This window comes from Pleurodeles waltl, chromosome 9, assembly GCF_031143425.1.
Source record: "Pleurodeles waltl isolate 20211129_DDA chromosome 9, aPleWal1.hap1.20221129, whole genome shotgun sequence".
NCBI classification, from domain to species: Eukaryota; Metazoa; Chordata; class Amphibia; order Caudata; family Salamandridae; genus Pleurodeles; species Pleurodeles waltl.
In genome coordinates this window covers 347,178,494-347,193,661 of record NC_090448.1, presented here as the reverse complement: position 1 = coordinate 347,193,661, position 15,168 = coordinate 347,178,494, and the positions used below count along the sequence as shown (strand labels likewise).

Here is a 15,168-nt window from a genome sequence, read left to right as displayed (position 1 = left end):
ACTTTTGGGTAGATCCCCAGGGCGTCTCCTCAGTGGCCACCAGACCCTGTCCCTGTTACCCTTGTTGAGTGGGGGAAGGGGCCATGACTCATGAGAAATTATGCCCCCCTGTTACGTCACCAATGGTAATAAGCAGCATATTATATACTGTGTCTGCATATATGATAAATGACATGACACACTTTCTTGTACATTTTTTCTAACAAAAGGTACTACTTAACCAGTTTAGTGAGTAAACTGTGAACAAGACCGACAGGTTGAAACGCGTTGATGTTGTTGTTTTGTAATTCTTTGGATATAAGCAATGAAACTCCTGGAGTGAATTGTTTGACAATTGTTTGCTTTGGAGATTGTGGAGGAATGGTCCTTTCCTCACGTTTGCACCAGTGAAATTTGCGCGCCACAAGGTGGACCTTTGGATGGTGTATGTATGGTGTATGTATGTATAATGTATGTATAATATATATATATATACACATTCCCTCTGTGTTTTCCTCAGGCGTCACAGAAAAAACAATCGGACACTGTCTCTTAACAGCCATTAATTTGTCCATTCATATTTCATTGCAAAGTAAAGTTTGTTTTAAATATTTAAAGAAGATTTTTAAGTATGACTGTGTAGACAGCTAAAGTGCGTGTATGTGTCTGTGTGCCAATACGAGATAAATCCGAGACTCAGTGTGTGCCCCCCACCGCACCTAAAAATCGCTTGTAGAGATGTCACTGCCAGGATCCTCTGTCTGCCCCTACCCCTGTACTCTCTCGTATGTGGCAGCCTGGCATCTGTTTTAGTCGCCCCTTCCGATTTATCTAGCGCAACTGCACGCCACCCCTTTCAGTCACCTATGACTTCTCTCTCTCTGCAGGGCTGTGCTGACAACTTCCACTCTAGTTCGCCCGTTCCCTTCTCTTCGCGGTGGCCGCCAAGAGCCTCAGTCCCCTCTCCCCGCTGTGCTGATGTGGCTGCCTGACACCTCTTTCTGCCCCCTTTCTTTATCCCTCCGCCGGCACCCTTTCTGACCCCAGTCTCTTCTCTCTTCTCTGCTCTGACTGTCTCTCCGCACCCTCCCTCTGTGTTTTCCTCGGTGTGTTGTGACTGCTTGGCATCCCTCCTTCATTTACGGTACATTTCATGGGCGATGACCTCATCCGTGCACGGCCGGGGGAGGGGCGGGGATGTACGGGCGGGGGTGCGGAGGAAGAGGAGAAGGTTGCTCAGTCGCCCCGCCCTCCTCTCTCAGCTCTATTTAAAGCCTCCTGTGCTGTGAAAGCAGCAGCTTGTGCTGGCTTACAGGCTCCAAAAACAGGAGTACAGGAGCCATTTGGAGATACAAGTCACCCACCGAGGCCGGACCCGCACATTAAGTCCGACATGTCCTCCATCATGCTGGATATAAACTCCATCTTTGAGGTAAGAGGCTACTTTCTTAGTGCGTGGGGCGCAACTGCGCTGTCTACGAGATCCAGGCGGGGGAATGGTCCTCAGCACGGTTTTGTACTGCGACTATTTTTTCAAATTGTGTAAATAAATATCGGAGAACGGATGGGATCATTTCTCCCCCTCAGAAGCCATTTGTGTTTTGGACCCGAAAAAATGGTACAAAGCCGGTTCTACTCTTTTCTGTGAGGGAGGGCACGAGCGACGCCAAGTGACCACCCGCACAGCCCACTGGAAAACGTCTTGTCTCCGAAATAGTTTAAAGTGCTGTTGTTAATCCGCTCCAGGAGATCGTCGTTCCCTAAAAAGTCCATGTTTATCGCTTCTTGGGGTGTTTTTTTTTTTTAATTGTCAAAATAAACTTTGAAAAAGTTTTGCGCATACTATTGAAGTTGGATTGAAGGTCGGGTATGGTGTTATCAGAACACAGCTGTCTAAATATAAAACGTGGCTTCGAGGAGGCTGCGTCAGGCGGGGTTCGCCTGTGACCGCTGAGGCGTGGCCTCCGACATGGCTCCCTCTAAACTAACTTTGGCAGCGGTCGCAGGAACGGAAGTTAAGGGTGTTGGACCACTCGCTGTGTCTTTTTCTGTACATTTCGTACCCCTTTCGTTATGTCTTCTTTTTCTCCATTCCAGTTTTGCTCGCTCCACTTTACCATGTACCTTCCTTATCTTTGTGTCGTTTGCCATCGCCTCTTCCTGTCTCTTCTTCCCTGAGCCTTCTCACCCCGACGCCGCCCCCCCTCCGTTGTCTCTTCTACATTTCTTTCTCTCCCTATTTGTGACTCTTCCACTCTTTTCTTTCTCCTTCGATGCACCACCCTCATCCTGCCCTTCCAGTTTCTCTGCGTGAGCGCAGCTCGCCCCTTCCTCTCCTTAAATAATTTACTTTGCCTTTCTCCGTTTCGCTCCCGTGCCCTCCTTTGTCCCCCCCTCCCCCGTGTGGAGAAACGCCTGACCTGTTGTTTCCAGTTTTATCTCACTCTCGGTCTGTTTGTCCCAAAACTCTCATTCTTCTTGGTACATTTGCACAGCTTGAAACCCGGCTCGGGCAACGAAGCGCTTTGTCATTGGACTCCCGGGCTGTTTACTTGTTGATTTGATGGCCTTGCCTTCTTTACCTGCTGTGTGTAGGGAGGGATAAAGTCAAATGTTTGCGGTGGGGCGTAAATAGACCTCGCATTTCTTGTCGGTTTAATGATTGCTTAAGATGATGAAATCCTGTCGCACCCAGGCTTGCTCAGAGTGCTGATTAACTCAGGGGGTGGGGGGAGCTGCTAGGAGAATGTAGATTAATTCAGCTGACGGATGACCACACGCAAAGAGAGGGGGGGATGGCGTCCCCAGCAAAGACCAGGGCTGCGCAGTGCAGGCCATGCAGGGCAACAAGTGCTCGAGTGCACAGTGCAGACTGGGCTCCTGCCTACACCATCGACAGTTTATGATGTTCTTATATCTAGAGTGCATGTGCTCGGGACCAGGGCTCCATTCCCGAGAGACTAATTCATTCTTGACTCGTTTTTACAAGCCTCGTCCAAAATGGACGCGACGTGTCACCTGAACGCAGTCTCAGTACTTCTTAAAACCCAGAAGACACTTGCGTGGCAGGCGTTTTGAGTAGAGCCAACATCTTACGAGCGGCCTACCGAGCAAAAGCGCAGCAAATGCAGTTGCACCTGGGCGTAGCTATCCACAGAGTTATTTTCACCCATATTTTAGCTGTTTTTTTTTTTTAAATGCCAAACCAGGCGATGTAGGAAGGAGTGTGTGTGAGGGGTGGAGGGTCTTGTTTGCATTAGGCCCCCGTGCAGCCTTGCTGCGCCACTGATCCTTACGCATGACGTGTCAGTCTTCAGTCGGCCGGAGGTCGCCCTGACTGGGTGTGTCTGCTGCCGCTGTACTGTGACTGTCCCTTCCGGGGCCTCTCTCTCCCCAGGTCTACTGGCCACCAGCTCCCTTTCTTGAGGCTCCCACATCCCTCGTCATTCGCCTGGGTTTTGCTGTGGGCTGAAGTTGTGTGTGCAGAGATCATCCTTGCAACCGTTGCCCGTAAAGGCGTTTATTGGGGGGCACCATGGGCTAGGCTTGCCGTCAATGAGCTGCCCTGGATTTACGCGGGCAGACTAAGTCAGGCTTGGGAGATACTTAAAAATCTTGTTGCCTTTTTGAGCAGCTAGGTTATTTGTGTTCCTCAACTCGGCGGTTTGCCAACCAGGAAGGCGGGTGCTTTTTCCTCACAGGAAATCAGGAAACAAAAAATCAGGGAGGCCCTTGTGAAATCATAATTGTTAAAGCAGAATGCAAGGAGTCATGCAGGGTGCCTCCCGCCCTTGGGAAATGGCCAAGAACTGTGACATCTATTCTCCTCTTAAAATGATTTTGACGTGGCCCTGCCTGTGTTAGTGTGGTAGCTAATCTTGCCCCCACTGCATCAGTGATAGCCAGCACCGGTAAGCCAGATCACGTGACTCGGATAGGCTTAGTTTTTCATGGGCCAGCATGCCTGTCAATCCTGACTGTCCTTGCCAAGTTTGCAGCTGGATAGGGAGTAGCAGGGGTGGTCTTACTAAGTGATGCGACCAGACCTGGCCTTCCTTTGTCCAGGTTGAGTACAATCTTTGGCTGCCTTTGTGCTAGACTGGGGCCAGGCAGGATCCACCCTGTCGCAGAGTGGTGTCCAGCCGCAATGAGCAGTGTTAGTGCCTCAGCCCAGCATAGGTTCCTATGGGCTCATGCGACAGTGCAGCTTGGGGACACAATTGTTAAATTTCCAACCAAACCCAGTGGAACGGTTCTTTAGTTAAGCTGCAGGCAGCTCTATTGGTTTTAATGCTTGTGTGGACGTCGGGCCTGCACGGCCTTGTTCTCATGTGCCGGTTATTCTTGCTATCTGTATGCCTGCTTTGTGTGTATTTCAATGCCAGGCCTAGCGCCCTTGAATCTGTTAGTCTGCTTTCACCTTTCCGGAGATCTCATGTGTCACATTCTTTGTTCCACAGAATCTGCGAAACCTGAACCTGGATGATCGGGACTTGATCTTGGAGAAGAGCAATGCGGCCTATCAGCGTCGGCACTCCAGCTGCGCCACCAACCCCAATCTTTCTAAATGCGGCAGTGCCAATCAGCTGAGTGACTCGCTCTGGTCCCTGGGAAGCCCCTGGAGCACAGAGACCGAGCAGAAGATGAGTGCCAAGGTGGACTCTATGATCCGCAGCCCTTTTCGGGCGGACCGTTCTATGAGCCTGACAGAAAGTGCCTTAAGTGCCTATGGGATGGAGAAGGCACTGGTGCCCCCACCCCCTGGTTTCCCGCCACTGAAGCCGGCTGTGCCGGTTCTCTCAAACCGATACAAGACAGAACTGTGCCGCACCTTCACTGACACCGGCAAGTGCAAGTACGGTGCCAAGTGCCAGTTTGCCCATGGCCTGGAGGAGCTGCGAGTGATGAATCGCCATCCTAAGTACAAGACGGAGCTGTGCCATAAATTCTACCTGTATGGGGAGTGTCCATACGGACCCCGCTGCAACTTTATCCACTACCCCCAGGAGATGGGAAACTCCGTGTCTTGGAATGCGGACCCCCCACACCAGCTCCGCCAGAGTCTCAGCTACTCCGGGGTGCCGGGCAGGAGAAGCTCACCTCCTCCAGGCATCCCCGACCCACACTCTTTCGCCCGAGCATCTTCCGTGTCTCCGCCTCCCAGTGACCTCTTCTCGCCGACCATGGTGGAACCACGGAGCCATGGCAGCAGCCTGCGGTTGAATGCAGACCCCCCGCGACACCTCACTTCCCTGACGGAATCCACCTGCTGTTCGTGCCGCTGTGGCCGGGCTGCGCCTCCAGCCAGCACCCCCGGTGTACTGCCCAGCCCCCAGCAGAACCACCAGTTCTTTGGCCTTCAGGGACTCAACCGGACCCCATCATCCAACTCGCTGTCTGACCCCGATTGTTACAGCAGCTCAAGCAGCCTGAGCGGCTCGGAATCCCCCGTCTTCGAGCTGACCAGCAGCGGCCTTTCTACCAGCGCCAAACGCCTCCCGATCTTCAACCGCCTGTCAGTCTCAGACCAATAGCCGTGTGCGCCTTCAGTGGAGAGACTGGCCTCAATATTTATTCTTTATTACACAAGGACATGAACTATTTTGCACAAGAGAAATCTCAGTGAAACATGTTTTCGAACATATATTTGTTATTGACCTTTGTCCAGTCCCCCCCCCATTCCACATGTGTCATGAACCGTTTCTCTGCCCGACCGCTGTCCTTAAAGGCGGGACCCCGAATGTGAAGATCTGAAAAGACCCTCTTTGTAGTCCTCTCGCTTTTCTGAAACCTATCGACAGGAGCTGAAATTCTGGAATTTTAGGCGACATTCATGCACATGCTTATTTGGACTTTGCACACCAAAAATATTTATATGCATACTTGTATGTATAATGCACAAAACACAATATTCGGATTGTTCCGAAAGTTGCAGCATTTTTGGGGTGTGTACACTGAATGCCCGAATTCTGAATGGCCCCTCTTGATTTCCTGATTTCCATCTTTACACCACCCACATCCTCACCATAAATCAAGTTTCTCTCCTTTTCAGAGACATTCTTATGAAGCCTGTGATGGGCTGACAAGGAATGGATCTTTCAGCACATCCCTGTAAGCTCACATAGAACATTTACGTTTGCAGAAGGTTCTTTCGAGAAGAACCTCTCAGGAAATTTGTCACAATGGAAAACGGTGGCCCACATTGTATTTTAGACCAAAAATGTGAGGTAGGGGCTGTCCTGTGTTTTTTTTTTTAGGGCGTAGCCATACCTCTATTATATGTAGCTTATCACGGTAGGTTTTGGCACTGCTCAGTGGGCAGCGCTTTCTTTTTATAGAGCATCTGCCGTGGTACATCTTTTTAAATGCATTAATGTCAAAGAGTCACCCTTTACCTGTCCTTCAAATCCCCTCGCTGATTTCAGCCTGTTTTGCCAAATCATGAACCGGGCCTTTTTCAGAGAACACAATTTCTGCTAAACTGCCTTCAAAAGTTGGTTGGAATAGGATAGCCCTAGATTCTGCAACACCGCAGTGTACTGACTGCAGCTTAGTTGAGGCTTGAAGAAGGAATACAGCAGCATGTGGACTTGAACTGGTTAGGTAGACTGGTCACTTGCACCACCTATAGCATAGGTGGTGCAAAGAGTAAATTGAAGAGTAGATGGGTAGAGCTATACCCATTTTTGTGCTGGACACCCCCCCCACACCTTGGGAAAGGTAGGGCTGGACCCCGTCCTTAGGTGTGGGGATGGTCACTGGTGAGAGAGACATGCAACACATCACAACTATGCAAATGGTCTACCACCTTGCCAAATCTTGCCTTAGTCAACGAAAACCACACACTTGTCTAGGTATAGTCCTGGGGGCTTCAAGGTTTAGGATAAAGGAAAATAAGAATTAAAAACAGCCATAAGCCCCCGCCATTGCCTTGTCATCTAAAAGTGCCTTTGTAAACCACTCCTCCCGCTTCTCCTTCTACCCACTTGGCCTTCCCCATTTCTCTGTGGGAAAGTGTGGGGCCACAGGAAGGGGAGTTGATCTAAACATCTCTATTAAGAGATTGAAGGTACTGAGGGGTTGAGGTGGAGTGATGTATATTTTCTGCTGTTGTGAGCCTGTCAAATTCCCCTTTACATTCCTCTTAGGGTGGGGCGATGGGAAAAGTAGTACATTTCGGGGTGTTGTACCAATAGCACCCCAAAACCATTTCAAAATCTTTTAGGTGAGACAGCTGAGAGGGGGCTGTAGGTGCTATCAAGAAAAGCTTCCCTGGTTTATCTGATGGGGGGGAGGGGGTTAGAAAGAAAAGGGGAAATTATATACTGAAAAAAATTTTTGGCACTCAAACTACTAATCGCTATGTCTGGTTTGAAAAGCCCATGTTTACTTGTAATAACTCTATTTATGTGTACAATTTATTTATTCAGGAGCAACAGAATTTTATATCTATTTATCTTGTTCTTTTATAATATTTGAAAATGCATATGTGTGTTTAAGTATATATTTTTCTGTGTAAAGGACTGTTCAGTGCTACAAGGATCAACATTGTGATTTGGAAATAAAGTCTAATTGGAAGTAGACTTGGCTCCTTCTCTGACTGGTTTGAGTGGGAGGCGGGGCGGGTTCATCGTTGCTCTCTTTCTTCATTTTGGGCCTATTACATTTCAACACTTGTTCTGCTGGAGAGATGCTTCCTCTTGGTATGATTTATCTATTTGGTTCTTTGCCTTGCACCACTGGGTTTAGACTAGGCAGATGCAATAGACGAATGTGACTTCAAGAACTTACCCAAATCAGACCTATTTTTGAACAGGTACAAACCAATGGCAAAGACTACATTTTGGATAATTATGCAAGCATACATTCTAACAAACCCCAATTGATTATAATTTGAAGAAATGGGAATCAAACAATTTGGAGAAGGACAATGAGCCAAAGTCTAAATACTGTCATGAAGTTACAAGACAAGGCCCATGTCTTCTGAACTCTTTCTGAGCTATGTCATTGTGTGATGCACTGCAACCAACCAATCAATACCGACTACAACTTTGCTGATTCTAAGGATTCCCGGTACCTGAATCGTATCGTTTTAGTTTATTGTTAATAAAGCGCAACAATGGAAATGGTGGAAAAATTCAAGGCTTTCGTAAACCACTTCCGCATACATTCCAAAACAGCTTACACAACACAAATAACTAAAAACGTATATTGAATAAATAAAGTAACAATCCCACCAAAACATGATTGATCGATAACCAGTTAAAATGGATTCCTAAATTAAAATAGTCTCCCTTTCTACGAGGTAAGAGGTTATTACAAGTCGATTCTTACTGCTTGACCATGTCCATTGAAACAATTGCTTTGCCTCAATGGAAGTTAACAAAGTAGCCCTCCCCATGTTATGTATTTAGCCTGGCTTCACTTCAACTAGTTAACTAGTCACAGTATAGATTTGTGAATTGCAATAGACATTGGGACCAGTATTTTCACCAGCTCAAACCCTCTGACGGTGTGCTGTGCCAGCTGTACATCACTGCTACTGATTAATGTGCCTTAGATGATCAAAAGGCTGTGTAAGACAGTAAGGCTCAGAAGTACTTGAGCTGTGTGTATAGTTGATTTAATAGTTGTTTTTCTGATGCTGATTATTCCCTTAGATTTACATGGAGTCAATATAATTAAAGCAAATTCTAGGAAATGCAATTACATTTACAACGTTTCCCTTGGATGGGCACTATAGCCAATACCTTCCTAAAATACTAAATAGAATTTGAGAATTGTATTAAGATAATAATTTAATGCTACAGCACAATTACTCCTTATGCATTTGAAACATCCGTGGCATAATATTTCCGCTGAGTCCAAGGAAATGTTGTGAATCCTTACACATCTATGTCTTTCCAACTGCACTAACCCTGTTGTACATCTGGCATCAAATAAAAACAGAGACACGTACCTGCTGCTGTTATGTATTTTTCCAGAATAAGTTTGATCACATTTTTCCAGAATAAGTTTGATCACATATCATTTGTTCTGTAGATGTCTAAAGTACAACAGCACAGAACCAAATCCATTATAACCTCCTGGGAGCTTGGCAGTGGTTCAGGCAGAGACTGTATTATAGCCTTGATTGTCTGGACAAAGAAATCACTATGAGACACGAATAAGGACAGGGAAACTTATTCTGCCAGTAAGTAAGCTAAGAAGGCGTAAAACCGGGAGAAAGAAGGAATAGTCCAAATTAAAACAGGTGGCAGAATTTTGTTAAATCTTTTCGAGCCAAAGCAGAGCTCAGCTGCCTCACAACATATGTGTTGAGATTACAGTTGGGCGGGTGTGGACATCTTGCATGACAAATGCAAGTGTAAACAAAGGTATCAACTGTATTGTGCACTGAAACTGAAAGGACTAAGTAAGGTGGGAGAAAATTGGAAAGATTAACCTAGATGCCTGGAGGGAAGTCCTTCTTGGAGCCATGAAAAGTGATAATTGGGTCAAGGTTGACTTGAAATTACTATAAAAATGGAAGAACCTGAAATCCCTGTGTCTGGGATACGAGTTGGAAATGGAAGACCTTTTATGATTTAGGTCGTGTACTTAACTGTAGACATTCTGAGCAAAGGGTCAAACATAAAGCTGTCTGAAAGGTCTTCACTTTCCCTGGAGGCAGCCCAGTAAGTAGCAGATTTGTTATATGCTTATCGTCAGCTTTAGTCCTCAGGAAATGAGCCACAGTGGCAAAAAAACAAACAAGCTTGTATGACCACATGCGACAAAGTGACCAAAGGTATACTTATATGAACAGTCTATGAACAGCCCTATCTGTCTTGTCCAACAGCTTTTCCAGTCTTGAAGATTGTGTTCAAAATATTAGTCTGTTTCTTTCCTAAAATTACGATTTCCTATACAGATTAGGGATAATCAACATTTTACTATATAAATACCTCACTTTGTGAATTTCACATTTAGTAATACTAGGATAGCATTGCCAGATGCCTTTAACACCTTAGGTAGAGAGAGACACAGAGCCAACCCAGATACAGGATGGCCTGGGTCTTTGGAGCTTCTGACATACTGCCCATTTGTCAGCCCGCAGGGCTATCCTGGGGCCTGGAGAGAACATGGCCACTACAGCCTCTGGGGAGAACTGACAAGGGCCCTCTCGGGCTTGAAAGCACCCATCCCCAGTGGTGACGAGCTGGACTTTGGTCCCTTTGGGTCTGTCTGGACCTACAGGTGGAGGTATGCTGGTGCATGCTCGTTATAGGGTCCAACTTCACTGTCCTTCAGGTGGGAGGCAAAGAGCAGGTCTCCTGTACAAAGGGGCACAGTGAACTTTAGCCACTGTCCGGTCGAAGCACCCTAGAAACCTGTTGGTGGGCTGCAAGCGAGATCGAGGAGCACAGTGGATTCCTGATGGTCCTCTGCTTCGACAACAGTGGGAGCAGGATGAAGGTACTACCATCTACATCGTGCAGCCTACCCTGTCCATTGCATTGCTTGTCTCACTGGATCCTTAGGATGCTCTGGCTGAGGAGCATCTGTGTGGCCTTTCGTGAGTTTTGCAGTGAGACGGCTTGCAATGCCCATGCATAGTTATGGAAGGGAAGAAGAGACATAAATATGACTTTTTCATCCTCAGTGTTGCATCTCAGAAGGGTAATAGCAAAGGAGAATTGGTAGAAGCTTCAGAGAGTGTGCATCTTACAGGGGGCAAGCAGACGTTGTTATGATATAAACACTCACCATACTCACCTTAATGACAGAATATCTATGGTGCCACTGCGGTGAAGTCTAGAGGGGAGGCTAGCATAGCTCCCGAGTAGAGTCTTGTGTGCAGTGAGATCTTTGGAGATTTCAGGTGGCAGGTTGGAAGTGGAGGGGGTCGTCTGTGGAAACTGAGCGGTGACTGAGAGAGCTCCAGACCTTCACGGTGACTGCAGTGGCGGCTATGATAAAGCTTGATCATTCCATGGAGATGTTGTATAGCTGTGGAGGGACTCTACTGCAAGGTTACAGCCGAGTCTTTATGACCCATACTATCTGCAGACCGCAGGATCACAGATTTAATAATCTTACAGCTTCTTCTTTGAACACATGAAACCTATACAAAGAGTTCTCCTCCTTCCTTGCATAGTCTGTAGGAAAAGGGGTAACGGTAAGGAGGGAGATGGAGAACGATGCAACCACCCACTTGTGTTCGTCATAATATGTATAGAGAGGGAGTATTCCCCATCAGCTCATAAAAGTGAATGAGTGTTTCCCAAAGAAACGTTCCGCGATGAAAAGGGTTAATGCCTCAGCCTCTCAGGAATATGTTCTGAGAAAGGTTTCTGAATATTAAGTCATGAAACTTTACCCCCAAGAGTGAGGCATCCCTTAAAGACCACATAATAGAATAGTTGAATGTGAAGGGTCATTGGTAAGGTACAACGGGCACAGGCGGGACATATGGGTCAGTCCTTCACCTTTCTGACTGTTCTGAGGTAATAGTGCCTCTTCAAGCTGTCACACTCTGAGACACTAGTACACGAGTTTATGAAAAGGCCTGGAAATTAGGGCCTTGTTTCATCAGAATAATAAAGCCTATAAGTAATTAAAAAAAAGTTCCTGGTGCAGAGTACGTAACGTGCAACTACCTAGAGTTGGGAGGTCTGGAACAATACTGAACCAGATAAAATACAGAACTGGAGCATAAAGGTCTGGAGCTTGCAGTCAGGCCCTGTGGAGTTATGTGTAGAGTCCAGCTGGGCTCGTTCTAGTGTATGAGGGCCTAGGGCCCCCAACATTACATTATGTAGTATGGCGGGCACAGTCTGATTAGTTGCCTCCTGAAAGGCAGGATATGGTTGACTGGCCATCACGTTAGGGCCTGAAGTCATCTTGGAATGGGATTTCATACGAAGCAAACAATAGGCAAGATGGACTTGCAAGCTTGTTTAAAGATGCACAAGATCATTTGAAAAAAATTCAGGTCAAGTCCCATTTGGCAGCATCAAAAGCTGCTGCAGCCTCTCACCTGGCAACGTTGTGAGCTGCATGGGCTCTCCGTAGGTCATTTAATTAATAACCAATCTTCACTGGATTGCTATTTTGTTGCTTTGCTTTCTTCCTCAAATTTGTGTTTCACAGCTCTTTAGATTGTCCCTTGCTTCCTGAATTCTCAGCCTCCTTCCAGATGTCCGCTGTGCTTTGGTTTATGGCAGTGACACTCAAAGTATGGCCGGCCGGGCCCGTGCGGCCCCCCTGACATTTACATGGAGCCCCCAGGTCAACAGCGGCACTGGGCTGCTGTTTATTCGACTCAGCACTGGCACTAAAAACTGTAAAATAAACTGGCAAGTATTTATTTGGAGTCTAATTGAAGTTAAGGAAAAGGAGTAACTAGGGTGTTCTGGAACTCTTAACTTTAGAAACACCTTCATTATTAATGACATCTTGCAGCAAAAATATAAAAGTGTTATCTGTGTGAAATTCAAACAGTTCATTTCTTTAACTTGCAGAACAGTTTCACCTTAGTACACACCATTATATCACTGCATTGATAATTTTTTTTTAAAGTCATAGTTTTCAAACATGAATTTAGAAGCTTACATCCCCTTACATCCCCCACACCCTGACAACAATGTGAATTGTGAACTAAAAGGCAAGTCAGTTGTTATGTGAACTCTTTGGGAGGGCTGGGTTTCTACAAAACATGAACAACATTATAGTTTATTAAATCAGACACAGAAGGTTTTATACAGCATACATCCTGAAGACATATTTCAAGGTTCTTATATGTGATGATGAAGAAAAACGAAAAAAAGGGAGGTAAAGTGAAATAAAACATTTGCCTAGAATCACACAATTTGGTTAAGTGGAGAAGCCGGGATTTGCACCCAAGTTTCTGGTTTCACCTTGGGCAATTCAGACACTAGATGTATATGCTTCACTTGCAGTGCACACACTTTACCACTACCTCTCCCCAGCCCTCCGACCGCCACCATGCTGGCAGCAATGCGGCCCTCGGTCACGTCAAAGACCAAACAGTGCGGCCCCTGGGAAAATATTTGTGAGTACCAATGGTTTATGGGATCCTTGGTGTAGTGCTTCCTTCACTTCTCTGGTATGTGTGCCCTGCCCTTGCTTAAGGTTTTACCAGCCACTGTTTGAACAATCAGTATCTAATCAACTGTCTGTTCTTTTGCAGGAGGACTAGAGCGGTGCTCCTTGACACTGTTTGTGATGACCACGGTTACATTCTCCTTTTGTGGATGAGTTTCCTAGTCCCACAACTCTACAGTTAATATAATTTGGAAGCCCAAAATCCTCTCCTCCGTCTATATTTTGAGTAAATTGCCATACCACTTCAGAGAGCAGTATGCAGGAGATTTTGGTGAAGTCATGCCAGTCTCATCTTGTGCTGTGTATGTCGTTTGTTCTGCTCTTACGAAATCTTATAGTATATAGTATAATAATGGTGTTGATAGACAAGTCAAATAAGCAGAATGATACATTTGACCAGCAAAGATTGTTCTACTTAGAAATCAGAGTATGACGTGAAGATAGGTCTGGCAGGATTCTCTGTGAATAAGCAGTGAGTAAAGTGTTATCTTGAAACAAAGTATATTAAACTCTTTCTGTGAATCTGGAATTGAATGTAGTGGACCAGTCTCACTCTTCCTTACACACCACTCTCATGAGCCAATCCCACACTCAACAATGGTAATAAATACCATATTGCACTCTGCGGTCTTGTAATAATATACCAACTATTGTTAAAAAAACACTGAAATTCACTAGTTACACTTCCCAGTTTTTTTAAAACATAAGCTAAAATTTTATTACAAGACCGTACTATAACTTCACTTTAATCTTTGTTTTTTTCAGTGAATGTCTGAAGACTTTTAAGGTAAGGTAAAACAAACTTAATACCATATTTTAACAGTAATGACATTTTAACCTGTGTATTTTATTTTAAGCAAATTTCCGTTTTTAAAAATAATATTGACCTAACTCACTCACTAAGCATAGCTTTCAGCTATGCGATGCCTGGGGTTGGCTGCTGTGACCGGCCTACAACCAGGCCTTGAGTCCAACACATGCAAGTGGCCATGAGTAGCAGAGTGTGGCTGCAGGACTACCCAACCCCCGCAGGCAGCTACCCTTCTGTGGGAGGCCAATTGCCCATGGACCCACACCACACATATGTATATATTTTGTACCACAGTACTGCCGCTGAATCGCCTACCATATGACAGTGCAAGTTTCACTTGGTCATGCATGTGTGGTCTCGCGGTTCCAACGCTCCGACAGGAAACTCATGGTACCACGTGGGGGCAGCACTGGGTGCCGTGTGAGTACTGCAGGACCAACAGTACATTTTGTTTTTACATTTTGTCCCCTGGTAAGGCATCTCTCTGGGACACCACCAAAAGTGCCGTGGAGGATCCCTCTTGTGTATTATTTTTCTTATAAACTGAACCTATGAGGACTGGGTCCTTAGATGGCAGCCACAATATTTCTGTTGCTGTTGCAGCCAGCTAAGCAGATTGCTTTGTCCAGTGAAACTGGTACCAGCCCAAGACGAACAAAGGGGCAGAAGGATGAAAAAACCCTCTTGGCCAATCAGAATGTTTTTTTAAAATTTGCGGTATTACAAAAGTACCACAGTACCAGCCATCCGAATATTACTATATTTTGACCTTTGATGTATTATAAACAACTGAAAGGATTTATGCCAAATCGCAAAGAGCACCATTTCTGAGTAAAGATCTAGCTTTCTACCAAATTTTGTGTTATAATGTTCAGCCACTGTTCCTGTATTGATTCCCAGAATTCTTATGGGAATTTGCACTGGAAAATATGTTTTGGGGCATCATCCAATTTTTCTTGGCTCCTGCTTGTCAAATCAGCCTGAAACCTTCCAAGAAGGACCTGAGGTGAATGAACTTTTCTTTTTATTTGGGAATTTTTTTGAGGATTAGTCAAACAGTGCCAAGGTTATAAACAAAACAAACAAACAAACGTGTGTATGTGTGTGATAAAAGTCAATGGTGAGTCAGTTATGGTCAGAAACATTGGAATTAACTAAACAATGCAGTAAGAAAAGGCACATTTTGAAATTATGCAGCACATTTTGTGGCAGTATTACTTCACTGATTTGGCATTATTAGGTTAAGCGTACAACCTCTTGTATATTTT

At 45.6% G+C, this 15,168-nt stretch overlaps 1 protein-coding gene across 1 annotated transcript; it reads left to right on the top strand.

The window, feature by feature from the left end:
- Positions 1–1,117: 1,117 nt before the first annotated feature.
- ZFP36 (ZFP36 ring finger protein) lies at positions 1,118–7,562 on the top strand. The gene is made up of 2 exons (XM_069206920.1): positions 1,118–1,411; positions 4,440–7,562. The coding sequence occupies exons 1-2, from the start codon at positions 1,133–1,135 to the stop codon at positions 5,511–5,513; spliced, it is 1,353 nt and encodes a 450-aa protein (XP_069063021.1). The 5' UTR covers positions 1,118–1,132; the 3' UTR covers positions 5,514–7,562.
- Positions 7,563–15,168: the final 7,606 nt, after the last annotated feature.

Excerpts from the sequence above, each read along its gene's own strand:
- ZFP36 (XM_069206920.1), top strand. The coding sequence starts at position 1,133 with ATGGGCGATGACCTCATCCGTGCACGGCCGGGGGAGGGGCGGGGATGT. Across the intron at positions 1,412-4,439 it reads ATATAAACTCCATCTTTGAG|AATCTGCGAAACCTGAACCT; the intron begins GTAAGAGGCTAC and ends TTTGTTCCACAG.